The sequence below is a fragment of the Castor canadensis genome, chromosome 14, assembly GCF_047511655.1.
Source record: "Castor canadensis chromosome 14, mCasCan1.hap1v2, whole genome shotgun sequence".
Taxonomy (NCBI): Eukaryota; Metazoa; Chordata; class Mammalia; order Rodentia; family Castoridae; genus Castor; species Castor canadensis.
In genome coordinates, this window is record NC_133399.1 from 38,765,265 (window position 1) to 38,780,025 (window position 14,761).

At 55.3% G+C, this 14,761-nt stretch overlaps 1 protein-coding gene across 3 annotated transcripts in view; it reads left to right on the forward strand.

Moving 5' to 3' along the window:
- The window catches only part of Zfr2 (zinc finger RNA binding protein 2), a 44,890-nt gene extending 33,439 nt beyond the window's left edge, over positions 1–11,451 (forward strand). For all 3 annotated transcript variants that reach the window (XM_074054277.1, XM_074054276.1, XM_074054278.1), the window contains 9 exons: positions 30–162; positions 704–894; positions 2,498–2,669; positions 4,215–4,353; positions 6,592–6,686; positions 7,115–7,210; positions 8,567–8,678; positions 9,483–9,580; positions 10,300–11,451. In XM_074054277.1, the coding sequence (XP_073910378.1) occupies positions 30–162; positions 704–894; positions 2,498–2,669; positions 4,215–4,353; positions 6,592–6,686; positions 7,115–7,210; positions 8,567–8,678; positions 9,483–9,580; positions 10,300–10,467 (1,204 nt within the window). In that variant the 3' untranslated portion in view covers positions 10,468–11,451. The remainder of the gene's footprint in view (positions 1–29; positions 163–703; positions 895–2,497; positions 2,670–4,214; positions 4,354–6,591; positions 6,687–7,114; positions 7,211–8,566; positions 8,679–9,482; positions 9,581–10,299) is intronic.
- Positions 11,452–14,761: the final 3,310 nt, after the last annotated feature.

Here is a 14,761-nt window from a genome sequence, read left to right on the forward strand (position 1 = left end):
CTTGTGGCATCCCGTGTCCCCCAACACAGGCAGTATGAGGCCCACTGCAGGCAACTAGAGGAAGACCTGCGGCCCCAGGAGGAGGAGCAGCCACCTCTGGCACTGGCCTGGGCCCCCGAGTCCCTCACAAGCAGACCAGGGACACCTGCAGCCCCACGCCCGGTAGGTGCCAGGCGTCGTGCAAAATACCTCTCACTTCTCCCAAGACCCCAACCTCTTCCGGGGCTCAGCTGGTGGGTGCCTGTGGCTGGGGACCCATATCCCAGCCCCTCACACCACAGATGGGGTCCCCTGCCCAGCCCCCACTGTTGGCCTCTTGAAGGCCCAGGAAATCCTCTACTCATGTGTCCATTAGTCCCCACACTGTGGGTCCTGCCAGCTCTCCAAAGGCATGTGTCACTCCAGGCCCAGGCTTCTCCCTGGCTCACTGCCCTGTGGCTCCCACATTCCCCACTCCCTGTGTGTGGCTGGACAATTCCCTGGCTGTGCCACACCTCTAAGTCCAACTAGCCACAGTTACCCACCCACCTGCATGGCTCCCCAAAGCCAGTCTGGCTCAGGAGCCCCTCCTAAGTCCTCTGGCCAACTACAGGGCCCTCTGAATACTGTCTGCCACCATGGCATGACCAGCCATCTTGTCCCCTTCCCACTCAATCTCAGACATTCCTCAACCCTCCTTGATGAGGACGACCTCTCTCCACAGCCCAAGCGGCGACCAGAGACCAGCGATGACCGGCACGTCATGGGCAAACATGCCACTGTCTACCCTACAGAGGGGGAGCTACTGGCCATCCAGAAGGCCGTGTCCCACGTGGAACGGGCCCTGAGGCTTGTGTCTGACATTCTGGTAGAGGAAGATCAGGAAAGCCTAGAGGACGAGGGTAGCCAGCGCAGGTAACAGGACATCACTGCACTCCTGAGCCAGGGCCAGTTCTTGGGATGGAAGTGGCTGCCAGTTCCCTGGACCACCCAGCAGAGGCCTACAGGCCCTACAGGCTAACCTCCACCTCTGCCTGGTCTTGAGCCCTGTGTGGCCATCAGGCTTCCCAGCCCCCGAGTGCAAAGTCCCCCAATCTCAGAGGACAAGCACTGTCGGCCCAATGTCACGAGCCCTTTGTTATGGAAGGTGCAGCTCAGCCTATGGTTCACAGAGCCGGGCATGGTGGCACAGACTGGTCCCCACAGCTCAGAAGGCTGAGGCAGGAGCATTACGTGAGCCCAGGAGTTGGAGACCACCCAGCAGGACAGGGAGACCCCATCTCAAAACCTCAATTAAATGCAGTTCACAGAAGCCTCGCGTGTCCGCGAACCTGCGCCCTCACGCACAGAAGGAAGTCACGTGTGACTGAACCCCGGCTCCACCTCACAGAGCCATTCCGTGGTCAGAGGACATATCTGCCAGCGTCCATTAGGAGCCACTGTGGATGCAGCAAGGTCCCTCTGTGTCGTAACTGCCACACAATTTCATCCTCTCATGGAGAGTGGGCTTTTCCACGTTCTTCCTCTCTGGATAGTGTCTTTTTCATTTTCTTTCTTTAGTGTTTTTCTTTTCTTTTTTTAACAGCAGACTGGGGTTTGAATTCAGGACCTCACCACATGAGCCAACCCCAGCCCTTTGCTTTAGCTGTTTTTTCAGATAAGGTCTCAGCCTCAGACACAGTCCTCCTACTTATGCATCTAGTGTGGCTGGGACTGGCTAACATTTTTGCCCAGAATGACCTCAAACCACTGTCCTGATCTCTACCTTTAGCAGAGCTGAGGTTACAGGTGTGAGCCACCATGCCTGGCCATGAACCCTTTTTATTTTTTTGTCCTGCCCAAGAGCCACTGAGAAGCTAAAATCAAACACAAGGGCTCACGAGGACAGTCTTTGAATAGGGGAGGTATGTTGTGCCACAGCCCCTTACCTCTGAGGACATCATCCTGAGGTGGCCTTTCAGTTCTGATCTGAGAGGCCAGGCTTTGTGGCCCTGTCCCTACCATGCCTCTTAGATGAACAGTCAGCTGTCAATATCCACAAATCCGATATCTGTGGATTCAACCAACCGAGGGTTGAAACTGCTTTGTAAAAAGCTGCTGCATCTGTACTGAGCAGGTACAGGCTTTTCTTCTCATCATCCCCCAAACTGTGCAGTGTGACATGGTGAACCCAGGCTTGACCTTGTACTGGGTACTGAGTCATCTGCAGATGATTTAAGTCCCGGGGAGGACATGCACAGGTTCTATGCAAACGCTGTGCTGGGTTATAGAAGGAACGTGTTTTGATGTCCATGGGGCCTGGCAGCCATCCCGCAAGTATCAGGGTTCTTCTACACAGTGATGTGTTTGCACTGAACCTGCCCAGGCTCTAGAAGACACTGGCATTGTAACGTTTCATCTCAACCTGCCAGGGCAGGAAACTGAGGCACGTTGCCAGGGTCCCCAGAAGTCCTGAGTAGAGCAGCTGGAGTCCCTGTACCCCTTCCGTGATGGAATATTCTTGGCTGTGTCTTGCCAGGGCTGCAGCACCCTCCCCTCGGGTCCTGAAAGGCGTCATGCGGGTGGGCATCCTGGCAAAAGGCCTGGTCCTTCGAGGGGACCGGCGCGTGCAGCTGGCCCTGCTCTGCTCCCAGAAGCCCACGCATGCCCTGCTGCAGAGGATCGTGGAGCAGCTGCCCCGGCAGCTCCCGGTAAGGATGGCTGCCCTGACCCCTGTGGCTTGTCTGACCCTCCCCTCTCCCCGAGGCTCTTCTGCTCCCTGCCAGGGGTGACTCTGCTCCGTGGTCCCTAGAAGCAATAGGGCCGGGGTGTGTGGCTCAATGGTGAGCACTTACCTAGCATGCAGAAGGCCCTGGGTTCCATCCCCAGCCCCGCAAAAATAAATAAACAAGAAAAAAACACAGGCATCGCTATTGGAAACCAGCCAGAGGTGGTTTTCATAAAAGTTGCAAAGACAAACTGGGTGTGTTTGTTCATACCTGTAATCCCAGCTACTCGGGAGGCCGAGGTAGGAGGATCTCAGTCTGAGGCTGGCCTGAGCAGAATTTCAAGACCCTGTCTCAAAAACAAGCTAAGAGTAGAAGGGCTGGAGCGTGGCTCAAGTGGTAGAGTGCCTGCACAGCAAGCATGAGGCCCCAAGTTCAAACCACCAAAAAGAAAAAAAAAAAAGAGCCCAATCCTGGAGTCTGTCCTGTAGTACCAGGGATCCAACGTGGCTCTGCCCACCTGTCTAGTGAGCAAGAGATAATGGCTAGGCTCCTGGCAGACCCCAGGATAGACAGACACATTAGCATGCTAACCTCCAGTTTATCTCCTGTGAAGAAATTAATGCCAGGTGCTGAGCCAGGTTGAGCACAGCTCAACCAGGAGTTATGGTTGTGGGGAGCCAGGAGCTACTTCTGACAGGATGGAGGGAGGTGTATGTCCCTGGCAGAGGACAGGACAGGTGAGGTCAGACCTGACATGTCTGACAGAGGTCCAGAAGGACCAGCACCTGTAGAGGCAGAAGGTGGGAAGCCCTAGATCAAACTGAGCCTGAAGGCCATGCAGAAAGGCAGGATTACATTCTCAGGGAAGCAGAGGACTGGAGGGGTTGAAGTGGCCAGTACCATACTCTGACTTCAGGAACCTCATCATGCAGTTCCTTAACACCAGCCTCTGGAAACTCACAGCCTGGTGGCCAAGTCCTAAGCCCCAAAACTATGGCCAAGGATTTGGAGAGGCTGGGAGCACCCCCACCCCAGTGGTGTAAATGGAACCCCCAGGGGCTGCCTCACTGTGAGAGTCCCCAAGACAGAGGGGCTCAAGGATAGGGGGAGGCCTGGCTCAGGTGCAAACATAGGCAGTATGGAGGCCGGGCCACTGTTCAGACCTCCTGAGCATTGTTCTTCCCTCAGGTAACAACATTTCACCATAGCATTAGTTTGCTTCTCTCTGGCTATGGGGTTAATTTGTGTCATCTTGTAGAAAAGTTATCTGTATTTCTTTTTCTACAACTATTGGTTATCTCATTTGCCAATACTTGTTATTTTGGATTGCTTGTCTTGTTGAGTTCTGGGTGCTTTTTACATATGGAGGCCTCTTACAGCATGTATTTCTGTTTGTGTGCACCCTGGGAGAGCTACACTGTGTCTTAGTCACACGGAAGTTCCAGACATTGAGCTCAGGGCCTGACATCTGGGCAGGGAACATGTGAGGGCTGGAGTCACATGGCCTTGTGTTGCATTTACATCTAGATTGTGGCCGAGGACAAGTATGAGGTTTCCTGTGACCCTGAAGCCAACATCGTCATCTCCTCCTGCGAGGAGCCCAGGATGCAGGTCTACGTGTCCATCACCTCACCCCTAATGCGGGAGGACCCATCTGCGGACCAAGGTGCAGCCAGGCACTTCTGCCCAAGCCCCCACACTGCTCATGGCATACTTCCATAGCAAACACCCACAGCAAACACCTGTGCAAACACCCAGACCTGGGGCCCCACCCACCTCTGCTCTGGGCAAGAAGGCCAAGACAGCAGCCTTCTGGCACTTCTGTGTGTCTGAGTGCTGCGGGTCACAGAAGGGTTAGTCTGGGACAGCAGAGGAAATGAGCAGGTGACAGAGGCCCTGATAGCTCAGAGCCTGGCTACAGCCTTGTCCTCCATGAGCAATGAAACACCAGTGCATGGCCCTGCTTCCTCACCCAGGTGTGACCTGGCAGGAATGTGGCAGCAACAGGACTCTCCGAGCAACCAGTGTCCCCACAGCTGGGGACCACAGAAGGTCCCACTGATCCTAGGGCCACTCATCTGGAACAAGCCAGATTCACCTGTGGAAAGGCAGGGAAGGTCCTGGTCACTGGCTGCGGTGACAGTGAGTGACAGCACACACCACACAGCTGTGCTCACTGGGATCTCAGCCTTGAAACCATCTAGAACAGTTTCTGGGGCTGTTTACCAGACTCCTGTCATCCTTGGAACCCCTTCATGACTTTTTGGTCATAACTACTTACATTGATCCACTATTAAAACTGAGTCTTTTTTAGGGCTGGGGTGCACCTCTGTGGCAGAGCACTTGCCCAGCATGTGAGACCCTGGGTTCTGTCCCCAGCACCAAATTTTTTTTTTAAAAGACTTTGAACCGTACATGGAAAGCCATTATCAGTTGTCATAAATAGTCTAAAAAAGGCCAGGTGCTGGTGGCTCACGCCTATAATCCCAGTGTGTGGGAGGTTGAGATTAGGAGAATCGGGGTTTGAGGTCAGCCCAGGCAAGTAGTCCTTGAGACCCCATCTCCAAAATGACCAGAGTAAAATGGACTGGAAGTGTGGCTCAAGTGGTATACTGCCTGCTTTGCAAGGATGAAGCCCTGAGTTCAAACCCCAGTCCCACCAGTAAAAATAATTATCTAAAAAAGTGATACATGCAGCTTAGTGGTGAGCACTTGCCAAGCATGCAAGGCCTTGGGTTCCATCCCCAGCACCCTAACAAAACCAAAAACACCTTCTTAAAAAAAATAAATGTGGTGGAGGAAAAACATAGAGCCTTGAAATCTAGCTGGAGGTCCTGAAACAAGGGAACAGGGAGGAGACTGGGGAATGTTCCAGAGTGTTCACAACAGAGGCTCTCTCGCCTGGCCCGACTGGACAGAGTAGGAGACCTAAAACCCATACTAAAGAATGGCATAGACCATTCTTTAACGAACCGGCCTGCCAGGAAACCACACTTTCCGCTGGCCACTTCCTCCCTCAGTTTCCCGTCCCCACTCGGTACGGGGGAGGCTGACTCCTGATCCCCATTCTACACATTACCCTGGCCAGTTCCACCTTAACCCTGAAGGAGGGATTTACCCATGAGGGACAGGGGGACAGAAGTCACCACAGACACTCACAGACTGAACTGAGCCCTGAACTCCATCTTGTGATGGACAAGCTAGGGGTTCATCGTGGCTTTTATGCCACCAAACGAGAATATTCTTTTTTTTTTTTTGACATTATGGGGTTTGCACTCAGGGCCTTGCACTCACCAGAGCCAGCCTGGATGTATTTACTCTTCCCAAGTATCTGGGGTGACAGGCATGTACCAACAACCAGCCATTGGTTGAGATGGAGTCTCAAGAACTATTTCCCCAGGCTGGGCTGAAACTGTGGTCCTTGCTATCTTCACCTCCTGAGTAGTGAGGGTGACAGGCAGGAGCCACCACACCTGGCTTGATGAGCATATTCTTGAAGCAGCAACAGGAAAGGCAAAATGAACCAGAGGCCTGTGACCTCTGTTGGCAACAGTAGTACGTATTTAAATCAGCCTGCCTTCTCCTTTCTCATGATGTGTTTTGAAGTTTCTGGAAATCAGGCTTAATCCATAGTTTTACAGCTACATCTTAATTGGCTGGTAAGAAGGCCAGTGCCAAAGTCATTCAGCTCCTGTCAGGAATTCTTCCCAAGATGAGTGTTAGCAGCAGTGGTGTCTCAGGCCCTGCCACATCCCTCAGGTGGGTCTGGGAGGAACCAGCTGTTCCCAGATCCCAAGGATGGAGGCCCCAACCTGATCCAAACTGCCCATCCAGACTGGACAGAGCAGGATGAGGCTCCTGCCCACACACCCTTGGTGACTCACTGTCCCCTTCCTTCTATAAGGAATGGAGCAGTCTCAGCATAATCCAGGAGATGTCCTGAGTCAAGAGAAGTGCCTGGAGACCCTGGCCGCCCTCCGCCATGCCAAGTGGTTCCAGGTGAGGGGCGCAGGGCGGGGGCGGGAGAGGACCTGTCACCAAACACAGCCCCAGACAGCCTGGGCCCGGGGCTGGGCACAGACAGGATGACCAAGCAGGTGCCTATGTCCTTGTTCTGCCACATTCTTGCTGACGAGCACTGACCAAGATTGGTCCTTGGTGGAGTGGGTTGGGAAGACTAGACATAGTGAGCACTGCTCTTTGGGTAGGGACAGGACAGCTACTCTTGGCCACCTGGCAGCCTTGGGTCTATGTGGAGTTAGACTCGGCCACTCTTGAGGCTGGTGGCCCTGTCACCTCTTGTAGTCCCCCTCCAGTATTCACCCTCAGGTCAGGGACCACTGACCCCCCCCACCAGGAACCCTAATCCTCCTGTGGCCACACAGCCACCATCCCCAACACAGCTATGTGTGCCTCTTTCTCCAAAGGCGCGAGCCAGTGGTCTGCAGCCCTGCGTGATCGTCATCCGGGTCCTGCAGGACCTCTGCCGGCGCCTGCCTACCTGGGGAGCCCTGCCAGCCTGGGTAAGGCAATGAGGAATGCTCAGCCCCCCAGAGGTCCCTAGGCCCCAAGGTCCTGACAAGACAATCCTTGTTTCCACCTCTTGCCAGCATCTGGTTGTTCTGGAAGGGGCCTGAGAGAGCTCTAGCAAGAGAGGTAGCTGAGGGCGGGGAAGTTCCAAGCACTCCTGGGAGTGGGAGAAGGGACTTGGGCCTCCCTTGTTTAATTACCATTATCTTAGACTCCAAACTTGAGGTGAGGTTGGGGTGCCATGCAAATGCGGGTGCACCAGGGAAATGGGTGGCCAACGCCTAGACATGGTGGCATCAGGACAGACAGCCAGGCCTTGCCCTGGCTCCATGCTGGACTCTGGACCACCTGCAATTCTAATTACCTCCCCCTCCCCCCGCCATTCAGTATATCCCTGGGTCAATCCCAATGGAAAGAGAAGAGGCTCCTGTGTCCCCCAGCGAGGCCTCAAGGTCCCTGCCCAGCCCCCATATCTCCACTGGCCACAAAGCAGCCACAAAGTGCAGCGTCCCATCCCCCAGGACCTCTGTCTTTCCATGGGATGGTAACTCATCCATGCACCCCTCAGTCTCTCCACCTCGTCCACACTCCCACACTGACCCAGCAGTTAGAAATAACACGGTAGGTACATTTCTAAGTCTTTGGCTTCTACATTAGTACTCAGGGAGTCCTCCACCCTGGACCTCAAGGGACATGTGAAACACACACACACACACACACACACACAGCCTCCTGTTCACACACACACACACACACACACACACACAGCCTCCTGTTCACACACACACACACACACAGAGCCTCCTGTTCTCACACACCCACCCACACACACACACAGCCTCCTGTTCACACACACACACACACAGCCTCCTGTTCACACACACACACACAGCCTCCTGTTCACACACACACACACACACACACACACAGCCTCCTGTTCACACACATACACATGTGCTGGAGGGCCACCTTCATGCATGTTCCCACCTTGCCCTCAAAGCTGGGGTGACAGGGACTTGCCACTGTGGGGTGGCCTGCTGGAGTTGAGTGACTTTCATTGTCACTCATGGTGGTTTATGGTGTCACTGGGGACAGAGTGCAGATAGCTAAAGTGGGACTTGAAGAGGCAGAGAACCTGCCCCTGTCTACACAGGTGGTGGCAGATGCTTCACTGGCCATCAGTGGAGATGTCTGAGGGTGGGCAGGAAGAAGGAAACAGCCCAGAGGGGTCTTGTGTCCCAGAGTCCCTGAGTCCCCCTGGGCTGAGCCCTGATAAAACCACTGCCAGTGGGAGGTGTCTAGTGGGGGCCTCCCAAAGCCCAGGGTCTCCCTGTGTGTCCCCCCACCAGGCCATGGAGCTACTGGTGGAGAAAGCACTGAGCAGTGCGACCAGGCCCCTAAGCCCCGGGGACGCTGTGCGCCGGGTCCTGGAGTGTGTGGCCACAGGCACACTTCTGCCAGGTGAGTACTGGGGCAGGGGGAGCTGGAATGGGGGCAGCAACCCAGAGGCCACAAGTGTGCGCAGGCTGGAGCGTACCATCCACATGCCTGAGGAGGGGCCCGCCCAGACAAGAAAGCAGCCAGGATATGGCATGCAAGCATCCCAGTAGGGAGGGAACAGGGCAACAGGGTGGGTACGTCTGCCCTCTAGGGACAAAGAACTTCGGCTGGAGAGAGCAGGCGTCGCTCTCTATGCCTACGCCCACCCACAGCACTGAGCCTTTTTGGAGAATGGCCAGCTCATAACCAGGTGACTGGCCGACTATCTGCCCAATGCAAATTTATTTGAATAAATGCACTATTATTTATTCAAGGGAAATAAGCAGAGGATAAGATGGGTACAAAGTGACACAATATGTTTGACCATGGAAGCGGGGAGCAGGAAGTGCCATGGTGCCCTCCCAGGAGGGGACAGGAGTCACCCAGTGAAGAGGGTGGCCCCAGGTTGTAGTGACCAGGATAATGCTGTGTGGAAAAGAAGGGTTATAGAGATGGCCCTGGTGCATGAGCCATTTGTGTCACACACATAGGCATGTACACACACACATGTGCACAGACCCCTGCACATGCCCAGGTAAGACCTCATACCATCATTGGCAGGCCCGGCCCCATGTGGCTTGTGGGTCACAGGTGCCACGAGTGGATGTGAAGACCCTGTGCGTGGACCTGAGTTCCCCTCACAAGGCAGAGCAACACTGTTGTGTCACTGTGAGCCCCTTATGAAGTGTCCTCATGTTCTTTGCCCCCTCCCCCGACCTTGCACAGATGGGCCCGGGATCCAGGACCCCTGTGAGAGAGACCAGACAGATGCCCTTCAGCCCATGACCCCCCAGCAGCGGGAGGATGTGACAGCCAGTGCCCAGGTACGAGGGCTGGGCCCAGGACAGGGCGAGCCCTTTTCTTCTCCTGCAGAGAGACTGGGTCCAGGATTGGGGAGTGGGGTGGCCCGTCTGCTCCCGTGGGCAGAGCCAGCCCTATGTTGGGCCCACAGCTCAGAACCTCAGTCACCACTAGGATGAGGCCCAGACCCCAGGGTCTTACTGGCATGATTGTCCCAGGTGTCCCTGCACAGTGTGATCCAGAAACACCCAAGCTTCTGTGGTTTCCTTGTAAGAAAAGTCTCCTAAGAGCCAGGTATGATGGCTATGCCTGTCATCCCAGCGCTTGGGAGGCTAAGGCAGGAAGATCATGAGTTCAAAGCCAGCTGGGCTGCACAGAGAAACCCTGTCTAAAAAGAAAAATAAAGATCTGGCCACACAAAACTCATCACCCAAGGTTCCACTTTCATGGGATGAGTTGAGTCACTCCATCCACATGCAGGATTTGTGGTCCCTCTAGTGAGGTGACAGAGTCAGTGTGCCAAGGAGCTCCAGGACAGCCCTACTTGTCAACCAGGACCAAGCTGCACTGGGTAAATTTCCTCATGGGCTGTGCAGCTGGCACTGAGCAGGTGCAGGAAGGAAGACGATAGGCCTGAACCTGGGGACCCCCAACAGGAGCCCCTGTGTCCTCAGTGTCCCATGTGTGGGGGCCGGGAACAAGGCCAGGCAGGAGCATCCTGACAAGGTCATGTGGCCTGCAGCACGCCCTGCGCATGGTGGCCTTCCGCCAGATCCACGAGGTCCTTGGCATGGACCCTCTGCCACCTAGACACAGGCCTGGGGCCCGCAGCAGGAAGAGGCCCAGGGAGGCCCTGGAGGGCACCAGCGAGAAGAAACGGGGCCGGCAAGGTGGAGAGGGGCTCGTATGAGCTGCCCGCCTCCCCACACCCTTTGCACATCTGCACCCTGTCAGCTGTGCACACCTGGCCACAGTGTGCACCAACAAGCTGTATTTTGTCCCTGACATCAAATGGTGGCATTTCCCTTTTCAGTCATGCTTGGTAGTTTATTTCAAACATTATGCTTCACTTACTAGCGAAGTCACAGCTTCTGGCCCTGGGAGTCACCCCAGGGCAGCTTCCTCCCCTGTGGCCCTGTCTCCAGCTGGGTGACCCCCAACTTGCTGGCTTTAAACTCTCCCCATGCAATACACTGGGGTGTGGAGTTATAAATTGCTCCCTCCAGAGGCCCCTGTTGTACATGTACCTGAAACAAGGCGGACAGGCTGTCCTGGGCCACTGTCGCTGAGGCTGGTCCCAAAGATTACAGAAGAAGCCTTGAAGGTGTGTGGGGAGCACCCAGCGTTGTGGCAGTGGCCTCATCCCCACCCTGTGCATGTGTTCAACCCCATGGTGCCAATGGAGACCTCAGACCCAAACAGGCACAGGCTGGGCTCCCCCCACCGCTGGGAACACTGTGACCTCCCCCCGCCCCCATAGTGGGATCCTAGCCCCAGATACCTGCCACCGCCCACAACACTGAGTGCCTTCTGCAGAGAGGAGCCACTCTGTGGCTCTGGGATGTGCTTGGAGGCCTGGATTCTGCCTTGGGTCCTCCCTGGTGTGGGCCTCAGCCTGGCCTGGGGCAGGTGGACCACACTTCCCCTCGAGGGGAGCAGGGCCTGGCCCCCGCCCCACCCTGTTAGACCACAACCTCTTTCCCAGAGACATCGGGAGAGGAAAGGCCATCTTTGGACTGAACTGACCCAGGGACATTTGGCTCTGTCGATTCCATCTCTAAGACTTAAGGAGCAGCCCACATGTGGCATGTAGCTTTGGGCATCTTTGTAGAGCCGCCTGGAAATGGAAACGAGGGGAATAAAGGAGACACACTTGTCTGCGTGTGGCCTATGTTTTCCTTTGCTTGGGGTGCCAGTGGCCACCTCCTTGCAAGGTCCTGAGGCAAGACTGGGCAAAGAGGGTGTCCCAGGGGCTGAGCTGTGCTATGGCTGCTCCCAGATCCCTTAGCTTTCCCCGACACAGGACCCCTGTGGATGTCTAAGAAATGTCCATCTCTGAACATCACACAACCTGGGACTTTGCCTCCCTGGCCTTGTCCCAGGACATAACGGCCACAACACAAGGGAGAGGGGGTCAGGAGGCCCCCAGAGGCTTCCTGGAAAAAGGGGTCAGCTCAACCAGTTCCAAATCCCTACTGCAGGATTTGGAGACTCCTCCAAATGGCTCAGATAAGGACATTCGGTCACAATGGTCACTGTGGGCCAGATCTGGGGTAAGGTTTGAGCCTGGGGCTCCCCAGGCAGCAGTTGAAGGGAGTTGGGGTGCAGGCGGAAGGGGAGGCACAGGCAAGGTAACAGCCTGGCGGGTGGAAAGAAGTATGTATCATGGGCACAGAGCCTGAGCCCCTCTTCTCCATATCTTTGCCCTCACAGACAGTCCACCCTGAAACCCTGCACTCCACCTGCTCCATCTTCTTAACTCCTGAGAGCTCCCCATTGCACTCAGGCTGAAATCTCAAATCTAAACAAGGCCCCCATTAGCACTCCCTGCCACCCTGACCCTCAGTCACTCCACCTCGGACCTAGGCTCTCTGATGATGCTCAGATGAGCCACACTCAGTCCTGCCCCAGGCCCTTTGCACGTCCTGCTTCCTTCTCCTTCTCCTGATGAACTCTTCCCCTGGCTGCCGGCCTCCCCTTTTTCAGACCTCTACTCCAGTGTCACCTGCTCAGAGAGGTCTCCCTAACCACCTCCAGCGGCCACCAGACACGTCTGGTGAGAATGTTCTGTTAGGTAGTTGTGGACAGGAAGTGCGTCCACCTGACCACATTGTCCCAGGTCCCGAGCGTGGGGGGGGGGGGAGGGTGGCGGAACAGCTGAGTGACGAACTCTCATGCGGTGCTCTCGCACGCAGTTTAGAGAACGCCATGTGCTCCGCCCCACTGCAGCGCAGAGTGGCGGAGTGGGGGAGGGGTGGGGACCACCGCGGCCACAGGGGCGACTTCATGGCGGTGCGGAGCCCGCGCAAGCAGCGCTGGCAGCCTCCCTCCGGAAGCGCCCCGCACCCTGGCTCCTGGGAAGCAAACCGCCACCGGCAGCGGGGTGAAATGCAGCCTCGCCGGCAAGCGTTACGCGGGGCCTCCGAGCAACCCCAAGAGGCTGGGGGAGCCATCGCGCCTGACCTGGCCGGCGGAGCCCCGGGGCACCGGGCAGCGGACTGCACAGCGTGCGGAGCAGAGCGAGGACCGCAGGCTGCGGATGCTGGCGGCGCGTTGCTAGGAGACGCGGTGAGTGTGGGCGGGGCCGCGGGGGGCGGGGCCGCGGGGGGCGGGGCCTCGGGGGCTGCTCGGGGGGCGTGGGGAGGGAGGGGCCGTCTGCGCGCTCCATCCTCAAGGTCACCGACTGCGCGCGCGGGTGGACCGGGCCTTGCACCGCGGGAGCCCACGCGGGAGCCCCGCAGATGCTGCAGGAAAGCAGAGGAGGGCTCTGCGCCGTGATCCACCCCAAGCTCGAACCTTCCCACGACAACAGACGGGACAGCTCTGGGGGACGCGTGTTACCCGCGTCTGCCCGCGTTTGGGAAATAAATGTATTTGAAAACAGATACTGGCACATTCGTGTTCACAGCAGCCAAAAGGTGGAAGCAGCCCAAGTGACAATGCAGAGGAGGATGTATACACGCAATGTGACCCATCCATGCACTGGAATATTATGCAAGCATGAAAAGGGAGGAGATGCAGACATGCGTTACAACGAAGAAGGACCTTGAGGATACTGTGTTCAAGGAAATGAGCAGACACGGCAGGACACACACTGCAGAACGCCACACCCAGGAGGTCGCGAGTGGAATCATCAGATCCACAGACAGAGGAAGTAGGGTGGGTGATGCCAGGAGCGGGGGCGGGGGGGGGGGAGGAAGGGAGTGGGTGTGGAATGGGGAAGATGAGGCGGTTGGTGGGGACGGCTGCACAACCACATAAAAGAACCGAACACCGCTTAAAAACACGAGTAAGATGGTGAATTTTATGTTTATATGCATTTTACCACAATTACATTTTTTTCTAAAGTATGAGCGTTTTCCTATTAGAAAAAGAAACTGAAAATTCAGAAAAAAGGCAATCAGTCAGTCAATTGCTCTTAAACTCTACTTGCCACCAGCGGTTTTTTAAATACTCTGTTGGTTCTTTGGAGGTAACAGCTTTGATTTACCACCTGCTCATCACGGGCTGTGTACACTTTAATTCTTTCAACCATCTTGTGAATCATAATCTTTTTGTGGCAGGACTGGGGCTTGAACTCAGGGCCTCGGGTTTGCAAGCTCTACTACTTGAGCCATAACCCCAACCCTACTGCTGTAGGTATTTTTTTAATAGGTCTTGTATTTATGCCCAGACTTGCGTGGACCACGATCCTACTATTTATAGCTGGGATAACAGGTGTGCACCACTTCACCCAGCTGATTGATTAAGATGGGGTCTCATACTTTTCCCCCTGGCTGGCCTTGAACCAAGATGCTCCTGATCTCCACCTCTGTAGTAGCTGGGATTACAGCAGTGAGCCACCTTATCAGGCCCAAGAGTATCCTTTTTTTTAAGTGTGGTAAAAGACATAAAACTTATTTCAGCTATTTCAAAGAGACAATCTATCTAGTTCCAGAACATCCCATCAATCCAAAAGAGACCCCATCCACATAAGCAGCTGCCCTGTCCCCTTCCCAGCCCCTGGCCCCCAGGAGTTCACTTCCTGTCTCTGGATTCCCTGTTCTGGATGTTTCCTATCAATGAAGTCACACCCTGTGGGGCCTGGTGTGTCTGCTTCTCTCACTGACCACCGTGTCCTCAAGGTCCCTCCGCATTGTAGCATGAGTCAGAGCCTCAGCCTGTTCATGGCTGAGTAATATTCCAGTGTGTGGATGGAGCACGCTGCATGGACACTCAGGCTGTTTCCACTTTTTAATAGCTGCATAATACTCCATCAATTAAATGTACCCTACTGTGCTCAACCAGCCCCTACTGTTGGACACTCAGACTGTTTTCAAGGTGTGACTTACATTGGGACAAACGGGTCCTCAACAGGTAGCATTTGGATCTGATAGATCCCAAAGAAAAGAATGTCCCCATCGAAGGGCATGGCCATTTGACATTTGAACCTTCCATGTGCAAAACTGTTTCGGAAGAGCTTTGTCAATTTTTCTTTGACTCTA